Source organism: Mastigoproctus giganteus, chromosome 6 (assembly GCF_048544385.1).
Source record: "Mastigoproctus giganteus isolate SK-2022 chromosome 6, ASM4854438v1, whole genome shotgun sequence".
In the NCBI taxonomy this organism is placed as follows: domain Eukaryota; kingdom Metazoa; phylum Arthropoda; class Arachnida; order Uropygi; family Thelyphonidae; genus Mastigoproctus; species Mastigoproctus giganteus.
Genome location: NC_143580.1, coordinates 150289671 through 150307332, shown reverse-complemented (window position 1 = coordinate 150307332; position 17662 = coordinate 150289671). Strand labels below are relative to the sequence as shown.

General features: G+C 38.6%; 1 protein-coding gene across 2 annotated transcripts in view; it reads right to left on the bottom strand.

The window, feature by feature from the left end:
• Marf (Mitochondrial assembly regulatory factor) overlaps positions 1-17662 on the bottom strand; it is a 495171-nt gene that overhangs the window by 53770 nt on the left and 423739 nt on the right. For both annotated transcript variants that reach the window (XM_090376530.1, XM_090376532.1), the window contains exon 13: positions 10410-10630. In XM_090376530.1, the coding sequence (XP_090232656.1) occupies positions 10410-10630 (221 nt within the window). The remainder of the gene's footprint in view (positions 1-10409; positions 10631-17662) is intronic.

Here is a 17662-nt window from a genome sequence, read left to right as displayed (position 1 = left end):
TATCCAATCAAATTGGTCAGATAACACTTCCTTTGACAAACCCATGCTGTGTCTGATATATTACTGCTGTCTTGCCTAGATGATCCTGCAATGCTTCTTTAAACCAGTGACTCCATTATTTTCCCTGGAACAGAAGTCAAACTAACAGGTCTGTAATTACTCGTGTCATTGTGAATTGGTGATACATTTTCACATCTCCAGTCCGTGGGGACTTCCCCCAAGTTCAATGAGTTAAGTGGTTTCCCTCGGGGTTTCCCCCGCGTTAAGTGTTTGTTTACTTCCTTTGCCACCTCTTTTAATATAACTGGATAGATCCCATCTACCCCGGGTGCCTTTCTTAAGTTCAACTTCAAAAATTTCTCCTCCACTTTGCTCTCAGTTATTACCAAATCATTTAACTCCATGTTAGTTTGATAAACATCTGGCTGAATAACTCCTCATGTGGGAATGTAGATGCAAAATACTCATTTAGCTTGGCAGGTATTTGAGAATGATCATCCACAGTCAACCCATTGATATCAAGAATCTGATTCATCCCCTTCTTTTAGAGCTTATATAAGTAAAGAACTCTTTGCTGTTTTTCTTTGCATCCTTTGCCAAAGATTTTTCATAATCTCCCTTCGCTTGCCTAACCTCCTTTGGGACTTGATTACAGACTAGCTTGTAACTACCATAGGCTTCTGTGTTGACAATTTATCTGCATCCCATGCATTTTTCTTCTATGCCATGAGTCTCATTACTTCACCTGACATCCATTTGTGCCTAAACTAACAGCAGTATTTCTTAGTAGCTTCCAAAATTACTTCCCTGAATGCTTCCCATTTAGAATTTGCTGTTGGTAACATCATCAGTTGGTCCCACTGTATATAAACCTAAAAAAAATCTCTGAGACCACTGTAACCCCCCTTTACAAAAGCAAAAACCCTTCCCTTTACCCCTGATGGTAGTTACACCTTTAAGTAAATCTCACATCAGTACACGGTGATCCCTGCAACCTAGAGGTTCTTTTATCTGTAAATTCTTAATGCATGAATAATCACTGCTGATAATCAGATCAAGAGTGTCCCTCCCTCTTTTTGCCTCTCTAACATGCTGCTGTAGAAAACAATCATCGAATAAATCCACAAAAGCCTTGCTAGCATGTGAGTGACCAACCCACAAGTTCCAGTCTATATGTGGGAAGTTAAAATTCGTCATTATAGGACAGACACTATGATTTACAGGCCCATTCTATTTCTCTGTATAACTGTTCATTGTACTCATCAGTCATTAGGCCTACCACAAACTCCTACTTTCATTTTTTGCTTTGCCAGTGCTTATGTCACACCAAACTGACTCAACATTGCACTGTCCATCTATGTCAACTAGATGCACTTCCTTAGATTTTGTGTTTCTTAACTAACAGCATAATCCCCTCCTCCCTTCCTATCCTGTCTATACTTTCTGTACACATTGTACTCCCCAAATTCCAATTCTGCATCCCTTATATCTGAGTGGCACCACATCTCTGATATCCCAACAATATCTGCCTTGGATGCCTTAACCAGCACTTCAAATTCATCAAGTTTATTTACTATACTCCTAGCATTGGTGTACATGCAAGTATACATGCACCTGTTCTTACTCTTAGTTACTCTAACACAGCCCATGTATTTACTTGTTTTATGACCACCAGTAGTTCCTGTAAATCCCCAGCAACTGGCTTTCCAGTCTGTTGCTCATTACAACAGAAGCAGTGCAAGTATCATTTCCACCTCTGATGTTAATCTATTAGTCTATGAATCCTCGCAAGCTAGCAGTTTTCCGACCCACCTAACATTGCCTCGATAGCATCAGCAAATATTCTTCTACCCCTTCTATTTAAATGTATCCCATCCCTGTAGAAGCAATCTCATCCATTAACAAGCACACACAACACTGAGAAAAATTCTACCCCACAAGCCCTGCACAATCTCTCCAGAGCCGAATTGATTGACAAGGCTCTCATCATACACTACCTCCTATCGTCTCTGGGCAGGATTGCAGAGACTTTCAGACCTGTACTTGCTTAGTAAATCCACAGATCATCTCCTACACTTAATGTCATTAATGGCAATGTGTACAACGATATCACCTTTTGTGCCCTTAAAAGATATCTGCTCTACAATGTCATCAACTGTTGCCCCTGGAAGACATACCCCGGTCCTATTCCACCTATCCTTTTTTGCACAATATATTTCCCGTTTCCCTGACAATTAAGTCACCAACAATAACTAGCTCCTGTGGGACCAACACATTCTGCCCTGAGGGTTGCCACTGTGTTGCCTGGTGCATAAGAGTGTGCTCTGGCATTGAGTTTGGCAGGTGAGAACTTGATTCCCTGCTGATTGCTACTGTTGAAAACAATCATCCAATAATCCAGAAATTTCTACTATTGAGTGAGGGACCAACACACTAGTTCCCATCAATAGCTGTAACTGGTGTGTTGGTCACAAAGATAAAATGCCCCATTATAAACATTCTATTATAGACATTCAGTTTTTTGGCCTACAGCAAACTCCTATTCTTACTTCAGCTTTCCAAATGCTTATGTCACACCAAACTGACTCAATATTGCACTGCTCATCAGTCATCCAGTGCTATGCCTTATATTCTATGTCCTCCTTAACCAAACTCACCATGTTTGGGCCAGGCTCTCATTGTGTATTTCCTCCTATCACTTCTTTGAATGTTATATAAAGAATGGTAAAAAAATTTCTGCAAATAATAGTGCTGAAAGAGTACCTCCCTATGGAATTCCTCAGATGACCGGAAAATTATGAGAACTATTTCCTTTAATAAATAGCAATTTTCTGTTATTCAAAATAAAATGCAAAATGTTATTTTGCTTTTTTGTAAGATACAGAAAGTAACAACTGCTACTCCTCAACCAAAAGAGTCGCCAGGATTAAATACGTTCCTGTTGGGACTATCAGGCAAAGCAATGCTACAGCTGGGTTAAAAGAATAAAAAGTGATGTTGCTGTCAGTTGATTTCTCACGCTTACATAGTTGAAATGTTCAATTTTAAATCTATTCAATACAGCCTTACTTTTCAGAAACTTACCATCTGTAAAGTTGTATGAGGAATAAAAGATTTTCATAGCAGGTGAGAAATGTTCCAATAGATTCATTAAAAAACCTGGTTTCAGGAGCAAGCCTGTGCTGGTTTGAAATTTCCTAGGCTTTCTAACTATTTTGTTTTCCAGTTCTTGCTTTAAAGGTAGTAATTTTTTTTTTTTTTTTTTAAACAGTTCCTGATAACCGTCTTATAACTAATGAATATATATATATATATATATATATATTTAAAAATATGTCAAGAGATTTTATTGTATCCCGGATCAATTTTAATGAACTTTGGGATTTCTCTACAAATATTTCTAAAAGGCCTAGATATAAAATTTTAAGAAAATCCAACCACAGGGGATACATGAGGATGTGGGGGAAGATAAATAAATAATTGCTGGATTTCTATTCGACTGATTTCAATGAAATAAGCTAAAGTGTCTAAAAACTTAAGCAAACAAATTAAAAAAAAAAAAAGATAAAAAAAGGCACTTACAGCTGCATCATTAATCACTCCCTTCATTACACAGATAATTTAGAAATGGCTATGTTCCATGGATTTCAATTTAAGATTGCTTAGATTTTATTTTATTAAATCAGTGTATCAAAATTACCATTAGAAGTGTTTTGTAATCTGTGTCAACTTACTCTACTCGAGAGTAAACTGGCACAGATTTTGTAGCGATTGCATCTTCAAGAAATTCAATGTTACCTTCACATCACTATCTTTGTTGTTTAGTAGCCTCTAATATGTCACACTCTCTCTCTCTATGAATTCTGGAAGTTAATAAACTGCCACAAATGTGCGCACGCGCACACACACAAAATTGTCAATGTCATTAAAAGGTCATAATTCCTATATTTTTTCACCCATTTTAACTGAGGTAGTATAGCAACTTCATTAATATTTCGGTCACTAATGGAAAATTCCCCTGATGATAAAAATCCAGATTTCAGGGAATAATTTATCACCATTACAGATGTAACAGTATCCTAAGCATCTTTCTTCAAATAAACTTAATCCAATACAGAAGCATGTAATCCTCATTCTCTTTCATAAATCGGTTGGAGAACCAAGAATCATCTTAAATAATCCTTGAAGTTTTTAATAGTACCCAAAAGAGAAGGTCCATTTGGAGGCACAAACATCAGTTTTTCTACTGGATAAATCTTGTACATGTGGGTACACATTGGGCAGTTACTTACCAGTAATAAAATTTTTCCATTTTTTTACCCTTAACTTGTTGTTCCACTTATATACTTATTTTTGAAAACTGCTGGAAGTCATTCATGCTTTCTTATTAGCTACATATTCAACAGGAAGCTTCTTTATGTTTTTGAAACAGCATGGTTTCTGTGATTTTTCAGTAACAAAAAGTCTCTTTTTGTCAGTTCCACGTTCACGCACATTAAAACCATGAAACAGTTCTTAGGTTATTGCCACCATCACATTTTTCACCTTTAAATTTTAATAAAGTTTCATCAGCTCCAGTTTCATCTGTAATGTACGAGGGCTGTTCCAAAAATTTGTGGACTGGCAACACTGCTTTGTTGCTATGGAAATGAGTGATAAGTTTGCAGTCTAGGAATGTTCCTCCACCTTTTCTTAGTTTGTGCAAGCTTGTCACATATTCGTTTTTATGGTCATTATAACAGTTTATGTGAAGTGTGTTTTATGATGCGGGATGAGAAAGATATTTCATTAATTATTACACAAAGAATCGCAATTGAATTTTGTGTAAAGTTAGGAAAAAGTGGTTTTTAAATAAAACAATCACATGACGAGTCCTGGATTAAACATTTTGATCCAGAATCCAAACAGCAGTCTAGCATATGGAAACATCACAATTCACCACCTCCACCTCCAATTTATTTCCTCAAAAATAAATTGTAAATGGAGAATATTATGCTAATGCGGTGTGAGTTCACCTCAAAGGAGCAATTCGGATAAAAAGACTGGAACTGCTTGATCAAGAATGATTTCTTCTTCAAGATAATGCTAGGCCACATGTCGCACAACCAGCAATGAAAGCTTTACTGAAAATTGGTGGTCAACCAATAGACCACCCTCCATACAGCCCAGACTTCGCACCATCTGAGCCTGAAAAGAGTTGAGAGGAAAAATATTAAACACAAATGAAGAAGTCACATCTGCTATATTGCAATGCCTTTCAGAAAATGAGCTGCAGCACGTGTTTCAGAAGCTAGTGAACCGCTGTAAAAGGTGTCTAGAATGTGAAGAATGAAAAAGGAGACTAATACCAACTTCCCAAGTGACTCAGACTCAGAGAAATGATCTCAGTCTGCATATTTTTGGAACAGCTGTTGTTATTATTTGGTTTTTAGGAGAATTAGCAACTAAAGCCATATTGCTCCGGGGGTATGCGGTGGTCATTCCCTGACCTTTCTGCATCCTCCGTATTTGGTGGCTCACACGCTCGAACCCCGGTCTAATCAAGAAGCATGTGCTACGCACTGCTGCTCCTACCCACCTGGCTACAGAGGCGCCTTTTCGGAACAGCCCTCATAGATGTCTTCTTCCCTGTAATCTTGCATTCTAAGCAACATTTTTCACCCATTCATTTGCCACAGAATCTGTTGATACAGGGTCTCCACTGACTATCACATAAACAATATTATTCTTATTTTTAAACCAATCAAGACATCTGTTCATTTATGTTTAATTCTCATGATCTAACCAGTATGCAAATTTTTCTGCCTGTACCTTTAAAATGGAGCATTCCTCTATGTCTAAATTTCATTAAAATGGTGCTTCATCAACATCATTCAATTCACATTTCTTCATTTCTTGTTTATAGCATGCTTGTTTCTAGTGCAGATAAAACCACTTTTATATGCACTAGATAAAGCATGGAGTTCAGCCTGAAAGGTTTGCTGAAGATTTTGACACTCGGGATACATTTAATATCTAGCCAAGCTGATATTGAACTTTGTCAGGTGAAGCATGGTGCTTATGTTGGTGTAATGAGCAAGCCTGGCTCTATGGCTTTGCATAAGTCAATTCTGCATAATAGTTGTTACACAGTAAACTGTGGAAATTGCCTCAAATGGTGGGTATCCAGAATTCTTCTTACAAATGGCACCTTGATCCCAACAGAGCATTTTATACTGAAACAGTCCTTAAAAGAAAATGGCACTTCGGTCATATGCCAGTGTAGGAGGGATGGAGAGGATTGTGAGTGTAGTAAAGATCGTTGTAAGGAAGCCTCTAATATTGTTATGAATCTGATTGAAATCAACAGGCTTTGTGCATATGTCGGAGACAAGCAGCCGGGACATATTGGCTCGCAGCGTATGGATCCCAGACTGTCAAGAATCCACCAATCATTTCTTACAAAATGTGTTTGGTAGCATCATTCCCTCTGATGGTGTCAAAGGAAAGTTTGCACCAGACTAGATATGTGATACATTTGTCTGATGAGCAAGCTCATTTTGAAGAGCAATGGTTGGAAATAATGTTTACAGATGCAGTTTTCACTACATTAGAGAAGGATACATAGATAGTAAGAAAATTTGGTAATGAAAGAACTTACATGATAAATAAAGAACCATTACAGGCGGTTCTTTATTTATAAAGAACCGCCTGTAATGGTTCTTTATTTATCTTAAAAAAAAGTAAAGTGCAGCCATTATCAACCCACTGCAGGATGGAAGCCTCCTCAACAATTCATGTTGAGGGAAACGGACCATAATCTGCCACGCTGGTCCAGTGCGGGTTGGCAGATCGACCGTATTCAGCAGTCAGGGGCTTGAACCCCAGTCTACTCAAAGAGCGTGTGCTACTGCACTCCCGCTCCTGCCCACTCGGCTACAGAGGCCTCATGAGTTTGTGCTAACTCCAGCACCATTGAAGTTCCTTTTTATATCACAAAAAGGGAAGGTGTTACAAGGAATGATACACTTGACAGGAAGAGACGAATGCAAGAGAATGAGCTGCATCTTTTGTTGGGAATTGATAAACAACAGACACTGCCTTCCCCCCCCCCCCCATTGTGACTTATATTATATATGTAATCCTTGGTATTTTTGAAGCCATGATCATCTGATATTCTAAGTTTATCCTTAAATCTGTAAGGCAAACAGTCAGAGGCCTTTTCATATTACTCAGTGCCACTTGGAAAATGTTCCAAGCCGTGCAAGTCTTTCCACAGGGACAGCTGTCAGAACTACAGGGAGAGTACAGGAATACTTAGAGGAACATATACTAATGCTAATAACGAACAAAATACTAATGCTAATGCTCACATGGAACTGAAACCACTCTTATGGATCGCTCCTCTACAGATTCTCCTATAACTGTCAGCACTTATGGTTTCAGTGGGTTCAACTTGTACCAATCATCAGATTTTACATGCCAAAATAAAAGAATGACAAGCAGACTTATCCTGCCCATGTAAAATCCCCACTAAAGCCTGTGTGACTTTGTTAAATTTAGAATACAAGCAGTGCCTATGGTTTGTCACTAACACCCAACAGACTCTTTTCCAACTACAGATAACCTTCAAACAAGTGCAATGCCACTGGCAGACAAAGTGAATGTACTACACCTTCCCCACAGAACTGCATCTCATGTCAGGTTGCATGCCCACAGAACGCATATTGTGCGTGAGGTCTACCTTATCGTGCAGATTACAAATTCAAAGCTCTAACTAAGCTGGCCAGGGATTACAAATTGTATTGCAGGAGATAGTGGTTCAAACTGCCACATAGTCGACAGCCAACCATGTTTACATTACCAGGTTTGGCTAGTTCCAGATTTTACTAGAGTTTATGAAGTCCGAAAAATTGAAGATGAGGATTATAATCTAGAGTATGAGAAGAATTCCAAAGGAGGACCACACGAAGATCACAAACATATCATCAAACCTGTACCACTAGCTTAAGACATATACAGGGTGTTTCAGTTAAACGTTTCAGAACTTCTAAGAGGGGGTAGGGTACATCCTGACAACTCAAAATCATATAGCAATGTGGGGTCGGAAATGCTTTCCTGAAGCGGTGTTGTACACAGAAGCACCATAAAGAAAAGAGACCGTAAGTGAGAAATCGTTTTAATAATACATGAAAAGAAGCAAAAGGTACATGGATTAAAATAAGTGTTCGAAGTTTCTTCCACGGGCTACAATGCACGCCTCACATCTCCGACGCATGGACACCCGAACATTCTGGAATACTCCAGGCGAATTTCTTCGGCAGCTACTGCGATTCTTGCAACCAGCTCCTCAGCATTGTCAACAGGGGTGTCATAAACTAGCGATTTCATATGATCCCAGAAATAAAAATCAACACATGATAGGTCGGGTGACAACTTTTGAGAGATGAACAGATTTCTGCATCGACGCAACAGACAATGTGGTTCCAACATGATGGAGCCCCTGCCCATTATAGCGGAGATGTTCGTAACTACCTGGATGTCACATTTGGTCAACAGTGGATCGGACGTGGTGGTCCCGTGCGTTGGCCTGCTCGGTCACCCGACGTATCATGTCTTGATTTTTATTTCTGGGGTCATATGAAATCGCTAGTTTATGACACCCCTGTTGACAATGCTGAGGAGCTGGTTGCAAGAATCGCAGTAGCTGCTGAAGAAATTCGAAATTCGCCTGGAGTATTCCAGAATGTTCGGATGTCCATGCGTTGGAGATGTGAGGCGTGCATTGTAGCCCGTGGAAGAAACTTCGAACACTTACTTTAATCCATGTACCTTTTGCTTCTTTTCATGTATTATTAAAACGATTTCTCACTTACGGTCTCTTTTCTTTATGGTGCTTCTGTGTACAACACCGCTTCAGGAAAGCATTTCCGACCCCACATTGCTATATGATTTCGAGTTGTCAGGATGTACCCTACCCCTCTTAGAAGTTCTGAAACGTTTAACTGAAACACCCTGTATAGTATCATTTCTATCTATGTTAGTGTGAGAAAGAAGACATTCTGTCCCATATATTATATGTATCTTTGTGAAAGTAGTAATGATTAAATTGTGTTTTGTTTAAGTATCCTTGCCTCTTGCCTTTTACCTATTCTCTTGCTACGTGTTATCCTGAATGCAAGATTTTTAGTAAAGGAACCATAATTTGCGGCATTCCAAGTCTTGACTATAATATATAAGAAGGTCTTGGAGTGATTTAATCACAACACATTATCCAAGCTGCAAGTTTGCCTTATCACAACATTGGGCAGAACTTAGGGCATAGAGATCATTGCCCTATTACTAAACCACTAGGCAATCGCATAAGTTCATTGGCATTTTATGGGACATCTTTAATTAAGGTTTAGTAACATCCAAACCATTTCTGTAACTTAGGCAATGTATAAAGCATTTTAGATAATTTGGAGTATTAAAGCCCAGCCCAGTATAACACTGATGCGCAGAAAACTGTCCAAATGTAGCAATTGCCATATACTTGGAAATATAAAAAAAATTCATCAAGCTTGTTCCACACTGTTTTGTGTGATAAGGAAAAACTACGATGATTGGATGTTTGCAAAGATTTGGTTTAAACATCTGATAATGAACCAGATTTCCTAAACAACCTTATTACGGGGTGGGGGGTTTCAAGTAATGAACTGAGATTGAAAGGGCACTGATTTGAGAGTGTTTGACATTCAGAAGAATTTACAGCAGAACTAAATATTATCACGGCAGAAGTTTTCCAAATCTTTCCATATCTATGAATGCTGAAGCAAGTGTATCAAGATTACTTAGGGACTATTTTAAGAGAAATGATTAAAAAATATATTTTCCTTGGCCATTTTGCCTTATTTGCATTGTGTTTTTTTTTTTTTTTTTTCCGCATAATATAGGCTTGGATATATATAAAGAAATATCAATGATATATTATTATATATGTGAAATTTTTATATATAAATATTTGTAAACTTAATTTAGAGATAACATTTGACACCCTATAGCTGTCACCAAGTTTGAATGTAAGTGATCACTTCAGTCACTTTTTTAAAATTATATCTGTAACCCGCATACACAAAAATCTAGAAAGACTAAATAACAGATGTCCTTCTGCCACATCAGAAGGACATCTACCATAGTGTAGATCATTGGCATTAGCAGTGGCAAATGATGCAAGAAAGTAATCTTATATAGCAAGAGCCAAAATCAGAAGCAGAAAGTAGACAGGAGGACACAAATTGCTCAGCGAATCATGCATGTGTAACCTTAATAAATAGTTGCAGTGGTCTAAGTTAGCACTCACTTATGAAACAATAACAGCATAATATAATAATTTAAGATATTACTATAAAATTAAATTGTCAATAACATTGTCAAATATCATAACTTACAGAGTCAGAGGTTCCTCCTAATGTCATTTTCGCTCCATTAAAACCAAGAAAACGATGAACAAGGTTGATTACACCAAGTGAAAATCGAAATTCTAAATTCTCTTGAAAATCTGCACATAAGCTATCGCAATTCAAACGATATAAGATTTCAAAGTTGTGTGTAGGAAGAACATTGAGCATTTGTTGGCGGTGTTCTTGAGGTAAGAGTGAAGAGATGCGATCTACAGTAAATTAAACATTTCATTGCTTTAATAGAAAAAAAAAAAGAAAAAAAGGAAAAAGAGAACAGGAATATAATTTAAAACCTCTAACAGTATGAAAGTTTTACAATAATTTACTTTTATAAATATTCTGTATCATCAGAAATAATTAAGAAACTAGGTTTCTGACACTTCAATAGAAACCAAAGTTCTTAGTTTTTTTTTTTTTTTTTTCTTTTTAGAATGATTGTATAAAAGAACTATTTTAAATAAAGCCTCAATGATATAGATATAATTTGTGTCATAATGGTCAAATTTGCAGTAAAAAAATTATAATATCACCTTACACCTAGAACAAAGAGAATCTTTTGTAATACATATAGCAATATATTTATGAATGATTATCTCTATTTTATATTTCCACAGTCAGTAATTGTATCTTCTTTGCGATATTATCATGCTTTTTGAGATAATCGGTATCAAAAAAAAAAACAAGAAAAAAAAAACAGTAAGTGCTGTGCTGTTGAGGGCATATTTACAGTCTCCATGCAAGCATGGAGAATGTAAATATAGTTTTGTTAATATGCTTTTATGGCTAGTGCTTATTTTCTCTGCATTTATTGAGTGCTGAGAAGCTCATTTGACAAGATTTTTATGTAATGCAGGAAACTTCAGATAATTAGATGTTCTGTGAAGGATTGAAGGAACCTTGTCTCCAGCCACTGCTATTTGCAGAACTGAAGCCTTCCTCGGTAAGTGCACCCTTTTGTTCATTCACCAATCTTGTTTCCCATTCTCTGTACTGGTTCCAGCAGATCTACATCCTTCCTAAAATGAGGCCCCAGACCTGTATGCAGTACTCAAGATGTGGCCTGACCATTGCCTTATACAATGGAATAACCACTTTCTTATTCCTGCCAGAAAAATTCCTGTATATCATTGGCAAAACTCCATGAGCTGTCCTGGCAGCCTGTCTACACTGCTCAGAGAAATTCATATCTGACTGAAAAATTATCTTTATATTTTCCACTACCCTGAGTGTAACCACACAGTTAGTTGGGTTACTGCTACCCATATGCAGTACTTTGCATTTGTCAATATTAAACTTCAATTGCCATTTCTCAGCCCATCTGCCTAATTCTTCAATATCCTGTTGCAGTAGATACCGTCATTACTACCATTAACCACCCTGCAAATCATTGTAACATCTGAAAACTTCAGCATTAAGCCTGATATATCCTCATTGAATATCACTGATAAATCATGAATATGAGTGAGGTATCACTCATATTCAAGAGTGATACCTCATGAATATCACTGATAATATTAGTCCATAAAGAGCAGTGTCCATTGATTACCACTCTCAGTCTTGTCCCCACTCAACCATCCCTTTATCCATAGCAGCAACTTGCCCTTAATGTCACACTGCTCCAATTTGTACAGCAGTATTTTATATGCAACAGTATCTTTCCCAAAATCCAAGTGTATGATATCAAAATTATTCTTTGCATCCAGCTCCTTTGTGAACCACGTAGTATACAATCACATTGGTCAGATAAGATTTCACCTTAACAATCTATGCTGTGTCTGAAGTATAATTGCAGCCTTGTCTACCTGTCTAGATGATCCTACATATTTCTTTAACTGGTGTTTCCATTAATTTCCCTGGAACAGAAGTTAAACTAAGAGGTGTGTAATTATTCATATCACCCTTTGATTCCACTTGTGAATTGGGGATATATTCACACATCTCCGTTCCACAAGAACCTCCCTCAAATCCAAGGATGCTCTCATTATTATGGCTAAGGATTGTTAACTTCCTTTGCTGCCCCCTTAATATAATTGGACAGATCCATCCATCCAACCCAGGTTCCTTTCTTATATTTAACTTCAAAAATTCTCTTCCTCTTTTCTCTCAGTTATATAAACGATACAAATACCACAAAATTCTTGAAATAGTAAACAAAACAGTACAATGAATTCAGAAAATGAAAATTCATATAATGCATAAGAAATCTGACTCTCACACAGAGAGAGAGAGAGAGAGAGAGAGAGAGAGAGAGATCAAAAAATTTCTGGGGTCAATTTTTATTTAAACAAATATGCTATTTACAGATAATTTATGCAATAAGCATAGCTATAATAGGACCGTGACATGTCTATAATGGGCAAAATGTTAGTGATATTTTAGAACAATTGACAATTGTCTTTATTTAAGATACAAAAGATGATATTGTCATGCACAATGTTACACATAGGCTTTACTTAACAAAAATGAAAGTGATACTGAGAAAAGCAGTCAGAGCTGAAAATTTCTGCTTAAATGTGTCAGAAAATGTGTTTGTAAGATTCTGGAATTTTTCAAGGAATAGTTTGCATGGGCAGCAGCTTTAAGAGGCACTGTAATTTTGGCAAATATCTGCATTTAACAGATTTTAGCATTATTTAACATTCATTCCAGTGGGAATTCAAAGTAGTAGTAGGAGCTTATTGTAGGTGACTCTACTCTCAGATAAATGGGAAATTTTTTGTGAATAAAAGATAGGTGGAAGAGCACCAGGGTATGTTTGCCAGGGGCAAAAGTTGATAATGTTGTATTGCAGATAGCAATTGGAAACTGCTAGCTTAGCAGATACTGAGACTATGTGCAGGGATTTCAAGGACTACTGAGGGTCATCATGTAACAAGTAAATACATTGGTTAGGGTAAGTATACATGCATAAGGTGCATGTCGTGACTACATGTGACATTGTTTTGACATCAGAGACATGATGTCATTCAGATATAAACAATGCAAAATTTGAATATAAGGAGTGCAATGTGCACAGAAAGAAATGTTAACAGAAAAAAAACTCACTGTCTCCACCACTAAAACTAAGATTTTCAAAGGTAAACTTCACCACAGAAGACTACCACTAAGGATTAATATATCCTTCCGATGAGCAACAGCCATTTTGGAATAACTCTAGATGACAAACCAGACTTCAGTAGTCATATTATCCACATAAAAAAAAAGTCAAGGAATTTACAGCTATACCAATCAGAGTTACTTGACAAGGCCAGAGACTAAACTTATAACTCTCAAATGGTTATACAAAACTGTTTATAATTCTTCCAACATGCAGTCTTGGTGCTTGGTTTTTGGAGGGGCTGATCAGCTGATTATCCAGAAGAGGCTTGGCATACTGCAATGTATGATGCTTCATGACATCACAAGAACTTCCAACACGGCATTCCACACCCTCCATGTCCAGACAGTCTGCTTACCCCTTGATTTCTATCTCATCCATCATGGTCTCTGCTTCAGATTAAGATGGCACATCCAATGAGACCAGGATGCAGCATTTAATGCCACCACTGATCTAGATAAAAAAAAAAAAAATCTAGGTGCTGAACTTACTTGCAAAATATATTGAAAATGGAGATGGTATACTTTCACCAACCTATCTGTCACCAGGATTTTCATCCTAAATGTTACTTTAGCCAGCAAGACTATCTGGAAATGGTTTATTCCATGCATTCACCTCACATTACTACTAACTGGGCATAGCTTGGTGACTAGGCCAACATTATTCTTTGACTGTTACCCATACATGGACATTAATCAGACCTTAACTGCCCACACTGATTTGAGAGAAAGTTCAAAAATACTCAAAATCCAAGGATGTCTTTGATCAAACTTCAGATTTTTATAAAGGCAACCTTTACTCCAGAAACACTAACTTATAACAATGGCTGAACTTAGGTTCCTGAATGATCTTTTCACACAGTACACTATCCCTTCCCCACCTCCTCCCTCACTTTTCCACCCCAAGAGAAGGAATGCATGCATGTCTCTGTGCGTGGCTAAACCTGTGCTAAAGGGTGAGATTTTGAAGGGCATTAGCTGCCAGTGCAGGATACTTTTGTTTTGTTTTAGTGTTGTTTTTGGCCACCCTCCTTCCAAATCCTCAGGTGGACTTGGGTGACCAGTAAGAGCTACAATAGATTACCTGACTGCTTGTGGCAAAGTAGGGGGGTGCCTTTCCAAGTAATTGCTGCTCTCTGGTTGGTATGTGGATAGTCATAAATTTGATTTGATTTGATTTTGGGTTTATTGGCGCAAAAACAACTAAGGTTATACTGCGCCAAGAAACAATTAAAATAACAATAAAGATAAATTCTGGCAACCTTTAAAAAGGTTACCTCGTCAAATTGTTATTTATATATGTGGGTATATATTAATAGCTTTTAAAAATTTAAAAACTGCCGACACGTGGTCGTTGTCTGATAAAATCCGACTGAGTGTATAAGGCTCAGTCGGATGAGTAAAAGCGGTAAAATGTATATTGCGAACATGGGTAAAATGAACGCAATCTATTAAAATATGCTTTAGAGTTAAAACGGTGTCGCAAGACTCGCACATAGGAGGGTCATCCGCCCTCAGCAGAAAAGAATGTGTCAGATGACTGTGACCTATGCGGAATCGAGCAAGAACAACTTCCGCGCTCCGATTCCTGCGCAGACTAGAATATAGTTCTTGCCACTGGGAATATATCTTTTCGCATATTATTTGCCTGTAGTCTGTATAGGGGACTGACAGGCAACGATTATGAGTGGGTGTTGCTGATTTGGCTGCAGCGTCAGCCAAATCATTTCCCTTTATCCCAATGTGGCTAGGAATCCAGCAGAAGCGGATATCAAACTTGCATTCATGAAGAGAATGTCTCTTCTGCTGAACCCGACAAAGAACTGGATGAGAATTATGTCTCGTAGATAATAAAGCCTGTAATACACTCAAAGAATCGGAATATATTATTGACCTTTGGAATTGACAAGTTCGAATGTGATCCAAGGCTAGCTCTATAGCATACAGCTCTGCAGTGTACAAAGGGTACTAGGAAAGTTTTGCAATACAGCTTTGTTTATTTAATTTTTTCAAAGTAATTTCCTCTACATTCAATACACCTCTCCATCCTCCGAAACCAATCTTTAAACCAGTTCTGCCAAGTTTCACTAGGGAGTAAAGCACACTCGTTGTCCCAAGCCCATAGAAGGTCCTCATCACTGGAAAACCGCCTCCCTTTTAGCTTCATTTTCACATGCGGGAACGGTGCAAAGTCGCAAGGAGCAAGGTCTGGACTGTAGGGAAGGTGCTCGAGAAGTTTCAGTCCTGTCGTGGTCAAATATTCGGTGCAGGCTTTGGCGCGGTGAGCTGGAGCATTTTCGTGATGGAGGTACCAGGTGTCCATTCTTGACTTTGGCCGCAGGTTCTTCATAGATCCAATGACTTTAGGCAGGCATTGTTCAGTATACCACTTAGCTGTGACTGTCTTCTGCGTGTCCAAAACGACACGTTCCACAATTCCACTCGATTTGAAAAATACAGCTATCATTTTCTTCTTTACAGATCGGGATTTTCTTACAATTACGGGTGTGTCGTCATCATCAAAGACCCAAACTTTGTTTTGAGCCTTGGTCGGCAGATATTAATAGTACAGCCAAGTCTCATCACCTGTCACGATGTTGTTCACATACCGAGATTGTCCCTTATCAAACTTTTTAAACATCTCCCGGCACCAAGTCACACGTCGTGTCATCTGCTCTTCAGTCAGTTGATGCGGCACCCAGAGAGAACAAAGTTTCTTCACGTGCAAATGATCTTGCAGAATCGAACGAATTGCTGGTGCATTTAGGCCCAAAGTATCCTCTATCTGTTGGTAGGTCACTCGCCTGTTTTCGTCAAGCATTTTCCTCACAGCAGTAACGTTTTCCTCCGTAACTGACGTTCGTGGCCTTCCCGGCCTCTCAGAATCCTCCAGAGTGAAATTTCCCCTTTGGAATTCTCTATACCACCTGAATATCGTTGTACGATGTGGACAATCATCATCTAGTGCAAGAGTCATTTCTTCTAAGCACTGGTCTATGGTTAAACCACGGACGAAATTATACCGCAAAAACTGTCCTCATCTCATTTCGTGACCACGATGCCATCGCAAGCACTTTACACTCTCACTACTAATGAATAACTGAGCCCATCGACTTGGCGCGGCGGCGGCTACTATGCACGTATGAACATGTCTCAACATGCAGCAACAAGCAGCTTCCTGTGATTCATTGTTGCGTCATATTGCAAAACTTTCCTAGTACCCTTTGTATATGCTGGATTCGGGAGGAATCTGCTGAGATATTATAGTGTCCGGAAACACAACAGCAGATCCTACGCACGATTCAGACTTCGAGCCATCTGTGTAAACGGGCAGGAAGTCTGAGTACTCAGTTTGGTGTGCAGAGTAGAGCTGCTGGTAGACAGATGATGAGGTCTCAGACTTTACCCATTTCTTAAGGGAAAAGTCGCACGGTGGGGGATGAGGATGCCAGGGTGGAGGAGTTTCTTTTGGTGTATGTGCCACCTTGTCTACCATGATGTTAAACTCTCTGATTAGCTCTTGGACACGAATACCAAAAGGTCGGTTGGCAGTCTGACGGGTATTGTACAAGTTTTCCCAACGTGGCTCAAAAACGGATGCCCACGTAGGATTGTCTGGCAGGGATTTCAACTTTAAAGCATAGTTTAAAGACAACCGCTTACGTCGAAGGGATAACGATGGTTCGTTTGCTTCGACGTATAAGCTCTGGACAGGAGATGTTCGAAAAGCTCCAGTAGCGATACGGATAGCCTGATGGTGGACAGGGTCCAGCCATCGGAGGACACTATCTCTAGCTGAAGAGTATACCTGGGACCCGTAGTCTAATTTGGGTCGTACAAGTGCACGGTAAAGCCGTAGTAGGGTGCATCGATCTGCTCCCCAAAGCGTTGAGGAGAGAGAGCGGAGGATATTGAGTCCCCTCGTGCATTTTGTACGAAGCTGACGAATATGTTCGAGAAAAGTCAACTTTTTATCAAACACAAGTCCCAAGAATTTTGTGTCTGACACTACCGGAATAACATTTTGTCCGAGCCTTAATTCAGGTTCAGGATGAAGATTACGCTTGCGACAAAAGTGTACGTAAACGGTCTTCTTCGGTGAGAACCTGAAGCCATTAGCAAGTGCCCAGGAATTAAGGCGATCA